Source organism: Fusarium musae, chromosome 2 (genome assembly GCF_019915245.1).
Source record: "Fusarium musae strain F31 chromosome 2, whole genome shotgun sequence".
Lineage (NCBI taxonomy): Eukaryota > Fungi > Ascomycota > Sordariomycetes > Hypocreales > Nectriaceae > Fusarium > Fusarium musae.
This window is the reverse complement of record NC_058388.1, coordinates 2,808,879-2,825,427: the sequence shown is the minus strand read 5'-3', so window position 1 is coordinate 2,825,427 and position 16,549 is coordinate 2,808,879. Positions and strand designations below refer to the sequence as shown.

Here is a 16,549-nt window from a genome sequence, read left to right as displayed (position 1 = left end):
GAAGGCCACTCTACTGCAAGATGATGCATTCTAGGCATCGTTCTTGGCGGTGTGTTAAATGTTTGATATATTTGTTAAATTATGAGGTGCCATTGGGGTACAGAATGGCCGCTGCTGCTCTATCCTTGTTTGTAGTATACAGGTTTAAGACAAAAAGAAAGAAATATCCGAACCCTATATTGGTAGTCATTAAAGTGATCCCTGCCTAAACTCCAAATTCCCAGATATTATAGCGTCATTAATGCTCTTTACAACAGAGCTGTACATTTGTCTTTTGGTCTGGATGCAAGCATCACAGGATTAGGAGGAGAACCAGTAGGAGGATGAGGACGAATATCAGAACCGCTATACAGCAACTGCTGTATCGGTCCTCGTTCTGCCGCATCACATACTGAAGTTTCTGAACGCCTGTTGCCAACCGGCCACCAACGCGATCAGCCACAGTATCTACCTCCTCCAACATCTCACGCTGCTCCTCGAGCTCTCTGCCCATATCATCCGCCTGGCGACGTAAGTTACCCACTGTTTGAAACACGCCGTCTAGGTGCTGATCCTGCTCATGCATCATTTCCATCTGCTGCTGTTGCTCGAACTCGGCGTAGTTATCCTCGGCATCACCATCAATGGCAAACGCATTCGGGTCAGGTAAATCGCCTGTGTCCACTTTTTTCGCGAGCTCATCGTGCATATCATCGATCTCGCCGCCAACCTCTTGCACGAGTCGTTTTCGTCGCGTGACTTCATGCGGTGATACCCCGAATTGCGATGGTTCGGATTCAACAGCTCGAACAGATGCAACCAGATCTGCTAAGTCGTCGGCAAGGGAAGACAAGGCAGACTCGAGATCGGAGCGAGCTGATGCGAGTTCAGGAGAATTGGCATCCGTGGAAAGCGAGCGGATCCGGAGATATGATGCGAATAGAGGCCGGGCATTCGCCATCTGGTTGAGAACATCTCTGTGCAGTTTTTGTTAATGACAACAACGAAGCACCAGAGAGACGAAGACGTACTGTTGGACCTGGAGGAAAGGATCCTCGTCGTTGGTAGAGGACATCATCCTGACAGCGCCGAAGTGACCATATGCAGTAAACACAATGCGCGAGGGTTCTGCGCGACTTGGTGCAAAAGGGAGTGGATTAGTGAGTAGTTATTAGGCCAGGTGTTTCACGGTGTTCGGGAGGCTGCGACAACGAAGGTTCCGAGGGATGACGTTGCATGGACCCTGTAGGTGAGCTTAACCCGGAAGTCCTCGGTGAGAGGCTAGCGGTACGTATTTTCTTGGTTCACCGAGGACTCACCTACAAATTCGACCCGCACACTGAATAAAGAAAGATGGTTGCGGTTGAGAACTCCGCAAAGCTGCTTTCGAATTCATGTTTTGAAAGCACTAAGTATCTCATCACCTCCTTGTTCGTATCAGAAAGGCTCAAGTTCAGTCAAGTTCAGATATTTCCTCAAGCCTGTTGACAATTTCGTCATATCCATACACAACAGCACTTTTAGTCTTGGGTTGACGGGATTTGCTACCGTTGTCCAGTAGCGAGCTTTTCAGTGCCAATATTCATATAAAGGCAACATTCAGATAGCAGCGGCAGATATATTGAGCTTTGTACGTGTTGATCACTCTTCATCTCGCACGCCATCACACTGATAACTCTACAGGGTAGCCCACACAAACGTTGAATATGATACCAGAAAAACCCCTGCCATTCAATGGCAACTTCTCATCGCCAGAGGAATATATCGATGAGCTTCTGAAATTTGTGCGGACATCTGAGACTTTTCAGATTCTCTGCGGCGGCGTCCATATCCTCGACTTTTTCACTATCGAACCTGGCCTCTTTCACTATGCCATTCCCACAGAGTGGCACGCATTCATTCTCTCAAGAAGTCTCATGCAGTTTCTTGACCTTCTCATGCGGGATGATTTAGACAATCTAAAGCTGGAAGGAGAGCAGCCACCAGCGAGCCTTATAGATTACATTCAAACAGTCCGTAATCTTTCTCTCGGCCGATCATTTACGCCCCCTTCAGAGAAACTGCCGGTTCTGCCACGGTCGGTGGCTGTGGGCATGAACGTCAAAAAGACCCATGAAGTCACCAACTTCGCGGACTACTTAGCCCGACTATCAGGAGACATAAGTTCGCAGTGCGGCTACGAGATATCCCACTACGTGGACTTCGGTAGCGGCCAAAACTATCTGGGCCGGGCCATGGCAAGTGAGCCTTATAATAGGCATGTTGTAGCTGTCGAGGGACGAGAGAACAACGTCACGGCAGCGAGAGGTCTAGATGTGACTTCTGGATTAGCCGTTAAGCCCAAGGTCATGAGGAATAAGAAGCTATGGACGAAGATTTTAGAAGCGCGGGGGCCTGATGGTCAAGAGGACCCAGAAGCCTTGGCCAAGGCTATTCGCGAGGTTGCAGGAGATGAAGCTTTTGAGTTTAGACCCGTCAAAGAACTCGAAGCTGAATATACTGTGGAAAAAGGTAAGGGGTCTGTTCAGTACATATCAGGCCGACTAGAAACTGGCGACCTGGCCGACGTTATCGCCCAAATCAACCCTGGGAGTCAAACCGAAGACGAGAAGAAGGACCTAAGCCTGATGGCTATGTCAATCCATTCTTGCGGAAATCTGTCACACTTTGGAATTAGGTCTCTGGTTCTCAACCCGGACATTCGAGCTGTGGCCATCGTTGGGTGCTGTTACAACCTGATGACCGAGAAACTCGGTCCTCCAACATACAAGCACGCCTTCTTGAGGCCAACTCTCCAAGCTGTCAATGGTCGGCTCGTTCGGGAATCAGAAAAGCATGACCCTCAGGGATTCCCGATGAGCCAGAAGTTTTCTGCGTATCAGGGAGATGGGGTGCGATTGAATATCACAGCCCGCATGATGGCTTGCCAAGCACCGCAGAACTGGACCGAGAAGGAGAGTGCTGGCTTCTTCTCTCGACATTTCTACCGAGCAGTCTTGCAAAAGATGTTCCTTGATCGAGGCGTGGTGAAGAAAGTGCGGCATACAGGTAGCCAAGAAGAATCACAGGCGGATACTGCAGCCTCAACCCAGGATGATAGTGAGAGCCCCTTCGACATCAGCACCAATCCAGTCATCATTGGATCACTCAGGAAAAGTTGCTACGGGTCGTTCAAGTCCTATGTCCGCGGTGCGGTGGAGAAACTCACGACAAACAACGAGTACAAACAGTATGCAGACGTGATACAGGAGAAAATGGGCGACATCTCAGACGAGGAGATCCAGAGATACGAGGCATTGTATCTGCCTCGGAAAAAGGAGCTATGTGCTGTCTGGAGCCTCATGGCATTCAGTGCGATGGCAGTCGAATCCCTTATTGTATCAGACCGGTGGACATTTCTGAAAGAACACGACGATCTCGTCCGTCACGCGTGGGTCGAGACGGTGTTTGACTATGAACAAAGCCCAAGAAACCTGGTTGTTGTTGGGGTTAAGCGATGATTAGACTTTTGGCTAGGTCGTAACTGGAATGAACTGAATTGTCTGAAATGACGATACCCGATCCTAGCCGCATCCCTGGACGAGGTCCTCTTTACATGTCCTTGATGGGGACTCGAGGAAAAGATGCAATCAGCTCCTTGTTGCTACCGAACGAAGAGAATATGTTCGTGTAAGAGGAACTGGGTTTGGTAAGTCGTCAGTTGTGGTTATTGGTGGTGCTAGGCAATATCGGGACGTGGCTGGCTGGCTCTCCGAAATGGGCGATGTCATGCATGAACCCCCCTCCGCTTTCTCTCGACACTTCAGGAGTGACATTCTCAAGCGGATGACAGGACTGGAAGTTCTTAGGTCGATCAGCGGCACAGAACAATAGGAAATATATTTACCCGAACACGGTGTTTTCAGGTATCCGATCATATACTCGCCAGATGGTAGGTAGTTCTGGCTCGCAACCAAAGATACTACCACAAGCAGTAGTTATCAGACGTGCCTCTCTTGAATCGTATTACGATATGATGAGGTGTAAGCCTCTACTCCGTACCCCGGAACCCCTTTATCTCGTAGCCCACTTGGCGTTCCGTCCCACAAACAACAGGACAGCTGCCCCTCTTTGCTGATAGGCATTAATGAAGCAGCATCCATTTTCGAGGGCGTGCTGTCTGTATGTAGGCCTAGCTACGCTACCGACTCAGTTCGATCATGGGCCGCCTCGGTATGGCACATTGGTCGGCATCTGGTGTCGCATTCAATTTGTCAACTTCGTCATGATGCCCTCTAGTCGGAAGTTGACAGCGTGACATGGACTGCGTCACTCATAATGCGAGGCAAATATCTAGGCAGGACGATGCAATGCAATGCAAAGCAAAAGCATGCCTACCAGCAAGGAGGAGGTCACGCAGTGAATCACGAGTCCAGTCAATGGTGCCATTTCTGAGCCACTGACAAGCGTGATAGAGAAGTCAAGTTTAGACAGGGCTCCCTAAAAAAAAAGCTTTGGGCAATGTTGCGCCCGCTGCATGGCCAGCTTTCGTGGGGTAATCACATCACCCTACATGGACAGTTGCACATTGATAATGGAATGAGATTTCTGAGATACTGTGTTGTGGTGTAGTATCAGAATATACCGAGGTGAGATAGATCAAATACAGCCGTATTTAGACGCGTGCAGCGGATGAGAGTCATGCAATGTGACGGCAACAGACCTGCTTAGAGACATGATAGGCAGCGATCCATTATGCCACCTTGATAATATTGGGGTTCCCAAACACGGGATTCGAAGCATAGCTGATGGATTTAGGCATCATGTCACTCTTGTTCGTTGGTGCTAAAAGCAAGGCAGCGAGCGGCAGCGGCTGCAGGCCCAGGGACAGCTGATACCTGGAGAGGTACATTCGTGTGCTGTACAAACGTACAAGCTTCTCTGTAAGTACCTAGGTATGCATGTATGCGACTTTGAGGCGAAGTCGTGCCATGGAATTATGGGCAGTGGTTTCAATGTCTCGGCCATACCGATCCAACGTTAGCAGTTGGGATGCCCGAAAGCTGGGGTTTCTAGGGTGTTTCCAATTGTGGAAAGCCACAGGATCCTGTAGCTAACTACCTAGGGTCCATCATCTGTCGTTGGAGCTGACCCGAGCTGGATCCATGGATGCCTCCAAGATGACAAGTCTGAATTGTGACGTTCCTGAGGTGAAGAAACGGGCATTTTATGTCCGATAAAAATGTACATGTGACGGTGAAGAGGTGAAGCACAGCAAGGTAGCTGCTGGTCGGTGAGTGGCTTCCAATTGCTTGTTACCTTACAGAGGATGATCTTTGGATGCCTCACTTATGGCAACATCACACGCTCTAACCGAAAAGCCATTGAAGCTCACCTCATTCTCATCAACAACCAACACCTATACATCGTCATTCTTTACAACCCTGTCGCTGGCCTGATGAATGCATCCATGCTCAAAGATCGTTTGCTTATTGAATGGAATCAACAAAATACTACTCCTTAGCTGGCTTTTGCACCAGCTATGGCCTAGCAGAGGTTGAGCTGATCAAGGCAAGCAGCAACTCTGTGTCCCTCACATGGACGCGAAAATGATCGAGACAGTGAATACTTGACAGCTGTCAAGTTAGTAATTCTAATTTTATAAGGGAATATGACCAGAAAACGTTACGATGCAGTTCATCTAGCTCCTGGCTACTGCCGTAGGCCATGGACCATGGTTCACATGGATTCTTAACTGTGACCATCCTCTACTCGCTCGTACACCACAACACAAGGATCTCGTCCTCTTCCGATCTTCCCAAGTCAGTGCAAGAATAGAGGGCAGCTCACCACTTGCCTGCCCCCCACGCACCAAAACCAACTTGATTCTCAGATGGGATGGGCTCCCTTGAGAGAGTGCTCCAGGGGCCCGAACCTATTAGAATTACTATTCGTCGTTGACTCCTACATCACGAGCCGATCTCAGGATGATTGTGACGCACTCATATCGAAGAAATATCAGATTCATAATAGTAACCAAGTGAGAGCATGGTTGTCATGCGGCAGCGTTACATGGTACATTTCCCGATGCTCTGTGCCCAAAGGGCCACAACTCAGACGTGTTCAGACATGGAGGACAGCTGATTCCTTCCAGCTTTGGCAATATGCTTCCTGCAGTCGCTGTCGTGGAACGACCTCGGCCACAATCACAGATGCCATCTGCACTTTACGGGCTCTGCCGTACCTGAACAGAAGCAATGCGTGCCTATGTGCATCGGACATTGGGCCAAGATCTGCAACTAAGCAGCCCTCAAGAGCATTTCCTGACGTGAATCTGTCCATCTCCCGTGGATAACGTTGATCAATGTTTTCCGGATGGAGCTCTACTACTGTACACGCAGGCAAATGGCATTGTTTTTCAGAGCACCTCGAGCTTAAGAAATGATTAGCTGCCAGCATAGGGTTTTGAAAGTCAAGCTGCCGGCAAAGAGAGAAGAGAGAGAGAGAGAGAGAGAGAGAGAGAGAGAGAGGTCAAAGCCACCTCAGTGTCCCGAACAGAGCTACCAAGTCAGGATACCCCACCTTATGCGTGTCCATCAACGTTTCTGCCGTCATAGCCAACTCGGCCAACTGGACTAGTCCCCAAGTTGGCCATGGCACCGGACCTGGTCTCAGACAGACGGCAAAACCCTGCCTGCAGGGCTGGGCTCGATCGAGGGACGTGCCCTTCCCGTTCGGCTTAGAGATAGCGATACTTGGAGCAGTTGAAGTTACTCTTTAAAAGGTAAGATCAGGAAGAGAGTTAATAACGTGGGTTTACCCTTATCGTGCCCTCCATTGTCTGGTCTGGTCTGGTCTGGACTCACTTCTAACATTTCTCAATTCCCTCGCAAACCTCTTCGCCTTTTGTAAATCTTGCCTGCACTCTAAGAACCAAATCAAAGTTTACCGGGTTTTCGGACACTGGCTGCGCTGCTCCTTTGTCTCTTGTTCCTCTCCAGCTTATTAGCCCAAACCTTGCAACAACGCTGAGACCAAACATCTTCATGATCGAGCTAGTCACTCAATTTCTACATTGCGCCGACTTGTCGCAAGCTACAAAGCAGTTTGACTCTGCCAACCGTAGAACATTTGCATTGCACTCCATCTACACTTTGTCCCAATCCCGTTGCACAAGGGCCCTGGACCTCTCCAATGCTAGCCGTTCATCATGAACGCGCAGGTATCATTTCTTGTAAGTATTACGCCTCAGCGCAAAAGAATTGATCCTTTGGTGTATCACCAGCGGCAGCTGTTGGAAGCAACTTTGCAAGGAACTACTTTGATCCTAACATTTTATCTCTAGGATGGCACATATACGCTGATTCACATTCCTCTCAGCCTCTACTCGACCCTGCTCCAGCCAATCCTCCGAGTACTTCTGCCACAATCTCAGGGAACGGGAGGTCTGCGCGATTCGCCCGAGTACGAGTTGCAGGGTCTCACGCCTGATGGCCAGCATGGCTTTCTGAACATTAGCATCACTCCTCTTGAGTGTTCTGTTGTCTGCCACACCTCATGGGCTCAAAATGTCTTCGAGCCAGTCCTCAAAGCTATGCCGCGCGACACTGCGAAAGCTGTTTCCGTTTCCAAAGAATCCTATATGGTACTTTCAGTCATAAGTGCTGGGCTCGATGCCGGCGGTCGTGTGATGGAACTGACCTCTCCGCTGGCCCTTGCTGGTATCCCCATCTTCTTCATCACGACATATTACTCGGACTTCATCCTGGTCCCTACAAAGGAGCGGGAAAACGTGGTCAAGTCTCTCATTGCAAAAGGCTTCGAGCTGTCCGACAACGAGTCCAACTTCATCACTTCCGCTGCCAATCACAAGCAGGGCCCTGGATTGTCTGTAACTTCTCCGCCACATGAAGGCCTCCCTCTCAATGTCGCCGAGTTGCAAACACGGATTTTTGGTACACTTAAGAAGAGGCATGTGGCGCCTCAGATTGAGGAAGCGCTTGAATTAGTGCAATGTTCCGGTCGCGAAGCATCGCAGCTTGCAAACTTCACCCATCAGAGGCCTTCAATCAGCCGCCACGCAACAGGAAACGGCCGCCGACCAAGTTGGGCAGACAATGTGGACACAAAGCTCTATACATGCATCATCTCAGCGCTCGTATCGCAGCCTCGATTTATGTCCGTCACTCTTGCTCAGGATGACCCGCCATCCCTGTTGCTCGACAAGAATCTTCTCGACATATTTGGCGACTCCCTCGTCGGGGACACAGATGCTAGCCTGATACCGATTTTCCTGGACTTGAAGACTCTTCCTCTTGAGGCCACAGGTATTGTTTGCGGTGTCGCTGGTATACTCGTACAAGACACTCAGATAGCGGCGAGTTCTGAATTATCCTATCTCTCTACTGCTCAGGCAGGTGCTGTGATTCTTTCTGAAGAGCAGTCCGTCAGGGCCATGGGTATATTGAAGCCATTGCTCAGTGAAGAGCTGTAATGCTTTGAGCTTGATCAATACACATGCCATAGAAGATAAGACTGTCACAATGATGTAAAATTAGGGAAAGCTCACAATCTATGAGCAGATGACCAATGGCGCAACGGAGATGGCGTTTGTTTCTAAAGAGGCCATGCTGTTGGATTTGTGTAAAATCATTATTTGACTTGAGAATTTTTGTGTTTTGTCAGAAGAAGAGATCCTGGAGATGCGCCTGGCTTCTATATTGATGCCCATGTTATATATAGCACGAGTGGAACACTCTATTGTGGATGTCATAAATTCGTCTCCCGTACCGCGAACTCTGCGTGAAAGTCCCACCGTTATATTTGGTTGGCTCTTAGTTGTTTTTGAGATATTGGAAGTAATTGAAGTGAGATTATTTGTAAGGCATGTTATGGTTTGAACTCCTAGCGATAATGACGCTCTGGCATTGTCAAGTCTATCACTAAAACACCATCTTACAAAGTAATTTTGGCTAGTGTATCGTTGCCCGCGACCTTATAAATCTTTCAAGCTTATCTTTTCCAGCCATTGCTGTACACAGAACCCAGTCTCTTGAGAATCAAACGGTAAGTGGACTTGAAGGAAAGGGACCACGATATCGGGACCTCATTGATCACTTCCCCCTTTTCTTCTCCTGCTTCTCTTCTTTTACCAATCCGGCCTTTACAAACCCGTCCCTAGCTACGGCATTGATGAGCGCAAACCTTCTAGGTCCTAGCTGAATACCGCCGTACCACCTCGTCACCACCACCATGGCATCCCAGATATCCATGACCTGCATCAGATGCAACATCCTTCCACCAGCAGCTGTCTCGCCGTCGTCATCGCAGTCCTGGAAACTCGTAGCCCCGGGTCCGCGGATCCGCCATGCTGTCATGTTGTGCGTGGCGCTGCGTATGCGTTTGTCTGATGAGAGCAAAAGTTGGACGTAGTATCGAGCCTGATCTGGCGAAGTAACTCGTGCAACATGAGCTAAGAATGTTGATTTCGACTCTGTCACGAGATCGGATAGAAACCATTCCGGAGGGGGAAAGTCTGGTTGCTCGTAGTCTTCTTCTTCAGGTGTTGATGGCGCTGGGGCCTCACTTTCGGGCTCTGGTTTCTGCTCCTGCGCACGCCGCGTGAACTCCTCCACGGCATCGAATAGACAAACCAGACCCTCTTGAAATACCTCGCCCAGAGCGTCTCGGAAAAGTGCCAGGTCACGAGCACCGGCGCCTTTGACACCACCAGAACTGTGGTGTGTACTGAGGGCACTGGGGGGCTTAGAGGGGTAATCAGACGGGAATCTCAGACGCAGAGAAGATGCATCGCCTGGAAGTTTGAGAATAAATACAGAGGAGTCGTCTTCTACGGGGACCAGGCTACCGTCGCCGTAGATGGAATTTATTGCTTCAACTTCATCCTGAAGTTCTTCGGACATCGTTCGGGCAGTGAGGGGTTGAATGAAAGGAGATTGAGTTTTCAGTTTGTTAAAATCGTTCTAAACCTTATTATAGTAGGCCTCAAGAAAGAGTACATTTGAGATTGTGGAAAGAAAAAAGAAAATCTTGTTACTCAGTGGTTTCATTGCAGGTCTAACAATATTCCAATGTTTCTTCAGTTAGTTGAAGCTGAGTGCACTTTAACCAACAGAAACCCCACCTCAGCTCATCCATTTCACCTCATTGATCCACTAAATCTCCATTACTCTCGCAGCCCTCTTATGTAGGTAGGTAGTATGCTTTCAGCAAACTATCTTGTGATATAGGGAATGGCCTTGTAGTTAGAACAAATTGATATTGAGCGAGTACACTAGACTATGGGGCGGCGCAAACAGTAATCGAATTATCGTCATCTCCTGACCTATCCCCCAGCATGACCTATCTATAGCCTCAACACGGAAACAACCAGTATTGCAACGTTGGTATTACATTACTCGTCCATGACAGCCGCAAACTTGTCTGTCATCTTCTGTTGAATCTCCTCGTACTAGAATTGAGTTAGCACATGCATTGTGTTTGCCATCCAAGAACAACTTACTCTCTTGGAGATCACATCCTGGCCGTCGGTGGGAACCTCAAACTTCAACTGTCGTAGGCTGGCTTGCAGGTCAGAAGTGGCCTCTCGTACCTTGGCCCAGCTCTGGCCCTGCGCGATAACCTTCTGGGCTTCGTCGTGGAAGCCTACCATGAGCTTCATCATCCACTCTGTCTTCCAGATAGGACAGAACTGGTCATAGTCCGAGTAACCGTTTTGCTGCAAGAAATCTTCTTTGATCAGGCCTGCAATATCCAGCGTAATCTTGTCAGGATCAGACAGGGCACTCTTTCCAACAAGCTGAACAACCTGGTCGAGCTCCTCGGAATCAGACAGAAGTTGCTTGATGCGGTCGCGGAGTCGAGGGAAGTCGGGGTAGTTCTTCTCGTAATACTTATCCAAAATGGTGTTATACTTGCTGTAAGATAACGATGTATTGATGGAAGGGAAATGTTTTCGCTGCGCAAGCTTCTTGTCGAGACCCCAGAAGACCTGCACAATACCCAGAGTGGACGTAGTAACGGGATCCGAGAAATCACCACCAGGAGGACTGACCGCACCGACGATACTGACACTGCCCTCACGCTCGGGAGAACCAAGAGTCTGAACGCGACCGGCTCGTTCGTAGAACGAGGCAAGCTTGGCACCCAGGTAGGCGGGGAAACCCTGATCAGCAGGCATTTCTCCTAGACGACCAGAAAGTTCTCGAAGAGCCTCAGCCCATCGGGAAGAGGAGTCAGCCATCATGGCCACGTTAAGACCCTGGTCGCGGAAATATTCGGCAACAGTAATTCCAGTGTAAATGGAGGCCTCTCGGGCAGCGACAGGCATGTTCGAGGTGTTGGCAATGAGCGTAGTTCGCTTCATGATAGGCTCCTTGCGGCCATCGACCTCAATGGTGAGCTCGGGGAAATCCTTCAAGACTTCAGCCATCTCATTGCCTCGCTCACCGCAACCAACATAGACGATAACGTCACTGTTGGAGAACTTGGACACAGACTGACTAATGACAGTCTTTCCGCAACCGAAAGCACCGGGAATTGCGACGGTACCACCTTGAACACTAGGGAAAAGAGCGTCGAGAACTCGCTGACCGACAATGAAGGGCTGATCGGCAGACTTCTTGTCGTTGGAGGGACGTGGTACTCGGACAGGCCAGGACTGCATCATGGGGTACTCGGTCTTCTTGCCATCGAACTCAACCTCGAGGATGTTCTCGACGACGGTGTACTCGCCCTTGGCGGCGATTTTGGTAACGGTTCCTCGTGCACGAGGAGGGAACAGAATCTTGTGGTCTGCGAGGAAAGAGTTCTCGAAGACAGAACCCCAGACATCACCACCGGAAAGGTGGTCGCCGACCTTAACGGAGGGTGTGAACTCCCACTTCTTCTCGCGGTCGAGGGCAGGGACGGCGATACCGCGGGGGATATAAATGGACTTGGCCATTTTGGAAATAGCCTCGAGGGGACGCTGGATACCGTCGTAGATACCGTTGAGGAGACCGGGACCGAGTTCGACTGACAAGGGCTTTCCGGTACGGGTAACAGGGTCACCCACCATGACGCCGGCTGCGATGATGATTAGCTTGTTATTGTTGTAGGTTCAGCGTGGGCTGTCATACATGTCTCCTCGTAAACCTGAATAGAGGCCTGGTCGCCACTGATTCGAATAACCTCACCAACGAGGTTATCATGTCCTACTCTGACCTACAATAGCAGTGGGTTAGATCGTGGGGGATGATGACGATGGGGAATAATAGCAACTGACCAACTCGTACATGGCAACACCAATCATGTCCTCAGCCACGACGACGGGACTGTATAAAGTCAGCATGACATGTTGACAGTCAAAATATCGGTTCGAATGTGTTTTTGGGGATCGAGGATAGATCGCAGGCTGAAGATAATGGCATGTACTGACCCAGAAATGGAGTAGATTTTACCTGCAGATAGTGTTAGCGACACCGCAAGGTGCTTGAACTTTGTTCAAGAACATACCGGTTTGATATCCATCTTCCTCATTGGTCTTGCTGCTGTTATTAGCAGCCTTTGATGATTTCTACAGAAGACCGTAAGTCAGTATTCGAGAACCAAGCAGCATTAAATGCGCCGCGTTGTGGCCATCAAGCTTGGGGGAGGTCGGGAATCAACGCACAGGAGGCATCTTCAACGAAACTGGCGCGTTATCTAATTGAAGATGGGGAGAGGGAGGAGAAGGCGGCGACTGAGGCCGGATGGAAGATGCTGTCGAACCGGGGGAGAGGGTTGACGAAGGAAGCGGCTGAGATGAAGGTTGAGGTGCTGATGAAGGTGAATATGTAGACAGAGACAGAGATGGAGATGGTGGTGGAGAGTTTGGCAGAGGCACTTGACGAGCTATGTCCACCAACGCTAGAGCTGCTGCTGCTGCTGCTGCTGCTTTCCCAGCTCTTGAGTGGAGCCAGGATGATGACGATGCTTTGCGGGTGGGGTCTCGAACAACAGCGGCGTTAACGGGAGGCGCAGGGGCTCTATCACTGTCGCTCCCTCTGTAACGGCTCCCTCTGACCCCGGAGCCTGAGCTAAGGCTATCGTCGTCACTGTCGCTCCCTTGCTCTCGCTGGCTGTTGTTGTCGTCGTCTTCGCCTCTGGTGCGGATTAGATCCAGCAGGGAACGCCTCGCTCTAAGCGTAGGACGGATGCCGAGCATAAGCTACAGTTGGTGCCTTTTTTGCGATAAATATTTTGTGGTTTCAAGTTCAGAGAAGTGTAATTGGGAGATCTGGAGTATGTTGTTGATTAAGGTAGATGGGAGCCAATTCTCCAATGGGGCATCATAGGTAGCCGAGCTGTAGGTTAGCGCTTGGACGGAGGCTGTACTGAAACATTATGCACAACAGCACTGACCTCAGTGCCCCCAGTCCAGCCAGTCGACATTAATTCGAGGATACATTGAAAAAGAGAAATATCTTGAGTACACAAAGTTTGTGTAGGCAATCAGTTAGCCCACGGAATAACTGATTTTATCGCTTGGTTTTTCTGCAAGTAGTCTATTCTGGTCTTGATGCGTTTACCCTTGTATTCCCCCTAATGTATACTGCCTAGTCGTGGATGCCTACATGTAGCTATCTCAGATAGCAACTTTAGATAAATCATCCTGGGCTTGTTGTTTGATTTCATTACCTAGGCCTCGGGGGGCAAGAAAACAACGAACCTTGATATAAGGTGTCAAAATAAACTATAAACTTAGGTAGCAAAGAGTCCCCTAAGCTTAGGTTAAATTTACCTAAATATTTTTATTACTTATAGGTACCTTAGTTAAGGTCTTGAGTTTTCTTTCCTCCCCTAGCAAGGCACCTATGGAAAGTCTTGGAAGGCCAAAATCTCAAACTTCTCAACTTCAATTGCTGGGACCACCAGACTGTGAATTCTTTGCGCCCTAAACATCGGGTTACTTTGTCTTCTTATCCTCATTGTCCCTCTCCCACTGCTCTCCCAGCTCCTTCACCTCCTGGTTTGTCTTCTCTATAGACTCCCTGGCTCCAGGCCAAGGCTTGCGACCTCGACCTGTTTCAAACAATCTGTAAACCGCGGGAACATCAGTTCCATCCATAAGCAAGTTGTAAAACTTTCGGTCGTTCCACCACAGCTTCCAGGCTTCCCAAGTGAAGCACCCCAAGCGATCGGTGACTCCTGTCCCCGCGGCTTGGTTCAGAAATTCATAAGTTGGCTTAGCCCTCCAACGAAATCCAGGATGAGGAGCCGGGCCTCTCTGAAGTGTCTTGACAAGATAATCATAGTGATCATCAATATCCCTACGCCTCTCTTCGGCAGACGGCATGGAGTAATCTCCAGACCACAAGCTCGCCAGAGCCATGGTAGTAAGATCGTAAAGTACGAATGGGGGTCTCATGATAATCATATGGCCAAGAAACGCCAACGACTCAGGAAACTGCTCCGAAACGAAGCCATGGAAAAGACGTGCAAACTTGCTTTCCTCGCCGTAGAACTTGGTCGTTTCAATCCGCTTGTGGTGGTCAGGGGCAATGGCCGGGTCGGTCGGATCGCCAGGGCCCTTGACGATAGAAAAGTCATAACCATAGCCCGAGCAGAAGATGATGGCATCGACATCTTCCAAGACCGTGCCGTCTGTAAGGGTAATAGTCTTGGGACCAGTTACTTCCTTGATGCCCTGTACAGATTTAACTGTGCCATCTTTGAGGTTATCTGCCAGATGCTCGGAGAACAATGGAACTCGATGTAGGACTCCATCAACCGGTCGAGTACCGAATACTTCCTTCAAGTGTGGCCATTCTTTATCTCGCATATTGATCATCATCTTGGTCATGAGACCTGCAAAAATATTTGGCATAATGTTGCCTATTGTTCTCACACAAATGGACACACGACGACTCAATGTGTGCTCGAAAGCCTTGCCCTTGACTCTCCTGGGGAGCTAAGGATGATCAGGATCTGAAGCTGAAGTTGGCTGGGGCTGGAGTTCTTACCACGAAGACGGTGCCACGATGGCTAAGATAGACCTTGTTGGTTCCAGCTTTGACCAAGAACGAGGTTGAATCCACACCAGTCGCCCCAATACCTACGACAACCACGTTTTTGCCCTGGTACTTCGAAGCGTCTTTGAACTGACGTGAGTGAATGGCATCACCAGAAAATTTCTCTAGACCTTTCACCTGGGGGAGATGACGGGTATTGAGCATGCCTGTAGCGATGACTACGCGACCAAATGTTCTGACCTCCTCAACCCCCGTTTTAACATCTTTGAGAAAGACCCTCCAGGCCTTTCCTGGCTCATCGCGTTCTATATGGTCAACTGAGACTGAGAATTTTATGTGCGGATATAGGCCAAACTTTTCGGTATAAGATTCGAAGTATCTTTCGAGATCCTTCTGAGGAGGGTGCACAGGGAAGTCTAGAAACACTATGAGCTTCACGGTCATACGAGCAATGTACGGCGGGCTTACCATCAGGCATTGGAAAATCAGTAATGGAACACTGGAACCTATTAATATCGCGACATTCCACCTTGAAGAGAAAAAGAAACATACGCATTGCTTGGAGGTGTTGGCTGTCGTGTACTCCAATGCAGTTGTCTGCTCCATATTGTTTGACGCATGCCATGTTCCACCAACGTATTCTTGTCTTTCAAACGCTGTTGCATTGAGTCCTTGTTCACGAAGATTCTTAAGTGCTAGAAGACCAAGTGGTCCTGCTCCTACCACGCAGATGTTGGAGTTCAGTTCTTGATTCTGGGCATCCATGATTTAGTAAGAATATTATCTCGATATGGGTCTAATAACAACATACAAAAGTGCGTATCTATACTCCTTTATATCCTCACTTTCTATAAGTATTTGGTATTAACAACGGCGCTCAGATCCGAACTACCGCGCGAGGTAGTGATCGCGCTTAATGCTGACACTCCTGAACGGCGCCAGAATGGAGGCTGTCAGCTTTTAGATCACTACGTCGGGTTATGACGCATAAAAAAGATGAGATAAGCTGATTCCAACCAGTGAAGAAATGCTATTGCCAACGGAGCTGCTTATTATAACGAGTTGGGATGTATCCGAGAAAGTCTCCGGACCTCCTTGATATTAGCACCAGCAAGGGTGTGAGATTGTACTTCCACTGGTTTTATGTGTCCGGCCTATCCTTTTCACTGAAAGAGATATGTCTTCTCTTAATAGGGTGTTAAGACTGTAGTACGGAATGCGAAGCCTAGAGAGTCTGTCGAAGATATGGAATAACCCAAGTGGTTGCAATATACACCAAATTTGGCCAATATTAAGACGAAATCCCTGCTGTTGTGTGCCCTAATAGAACGGTTATATGGACCACTTTAAGATTTAAAGGTATGATCTAGGAAAAAGTTGACATATCTCGACGGTTACGAGAATGATGAGAATGGGGATGCAGAGGCTTGGAGATGTTGGGGCGATACGCATAGTTGCGATTAGAAGTTATCACGAGTAATTTTTGCATGAACATAAGTCCAGTTTTCGGTTAAAAGAACATGATATAGTGGCAATAGTGATTTCCACTGCAAGACGTACGAGTGAAAACAAAACAC

General features: G+C 48.9%; 6 protein-coding genes across 6 annotated transcripts; 2 read left to right on the top strand and 4 right to left on the bottom strand.

Annotated features, from left to right (window-relative positions):
- Positions 1 to 292: 292 nt before the first annotated feature.
- On the bottom strand, positions 293 to 1,057 carry J7337_002784 (uncharacterized protein; the record flags this gene model as incomplete). Its single annotated transcript, XM_044820511.1, has 2 exons — positions 293 to 956; positions 1,011 to 1,057. The coding sequence occupies 2 exons, from the start codon at positions 1,055 to 1,057 to the stop codon at positions 293 to 295; spliced, it is 711 nt and encodes a 236-aa protein (XP_044684811.1).
- Positions 1,058 to 1,685: 628 nt separating this feature from the next.
- J7337_002783 (uncharacterized protein) lies at positions 1,686 to 3,479 on the top strand (the record flags this gene model as incomplete). Its single annotated transcript, XM_044820510.1, has 1 exon — positions 1,686 to 3,479. One exon carries the CDS (start codon positions 1,686 to 1,688, stop codon positions 3,477 to 3,479), a length of 1,794 nt encoding a protein of 597 aa, XP_044684810.1.
- Positions 3,480 to 7,168: 3,689 nt separating this feature from the next.
- J7337_002782 (uncharacterized protein) lies at positions 7,169 to 8,452 on the top strand (the record flags this gene model as incomplete). Its single annotated transcript, XM_044820509.1, has 2 exons — positions 7,169 to 7,192; positions 7,304 to 8,452. 2 exons carry the CDS (start codon positions 7,169 to 7,171, stop codon positions 8,450 to 8,452), a joined length of 1,173 nt encoding a protein of 390 aa, XP_044684809.1.
- A 619-nt stretch (positions 8,453 to 9,071) lies between these two features.
- Positions 9,072 to 9,881, bottom strand: J7337_002781 (uncharacterized protein; the record flags this gene model as incomplete). Its single annotated transcript, XM_044820508.1, has 1 exon — positions 9,072 to 9,881. The coding sequence occupies one exon, from the start codon at positions 9,879 to 9,881 to the stop codon at positions 9,072 to 9,074; it is 810 nt and encodes a 269-aa protein (XP_044684808.1).
- Positions 9,882 to 10,372: 491 nt separating this feature from the next.
- VMA1 (H(+)-transporting V1 sector ATPase subunit A) lies at positions 10,373 to 12,640 on the bottom strand (the record flags this gene model as incomplete). Its single annotated transcript, XM_044820507.1, has 7 exons — positions 10,373 to 10,429; positions 10,481 to 12,045; positions 12,099 to 12,183; positions 12,245 to 12,293; positions 12,398 to 12,419; positions 12,475 to 12,535; positions 12,632 to 12,640. The coding sequence occupies 7 exons, from the start codon at positions 12,638 to 12,640 to the stop codon at positions 10,373 to 10,375; spliced, it is 1,848 nt and encodes a 615-aa protein (XP_044684807.1).
- Positions 12,641 to 13,906: 1,266 nt separating this feature from the next.
- On the bottom strand, positions 13,907 to 15,737 carry J7337_002779 (uncharacterized protein; the record flags this gene model as incomplete). Its single annotated transcript, XM_044820506.1, has 4 exons — positions 13,907 to 14,911; positions 14,964 to 15,388; positions 15,441 to 15,471; positions 15,525 to 15,737. 4 exons carry the CDS (start codon positions 15,735 to 15,737, stop codon positions 13,907 to 13,909), a joined length of 1,674 nt encoding a protein of 557 aa, XP_044684806.1.
- Between the last annotated feature and the right edge of the window lie 812 nt (positions 15,738 to 16,549).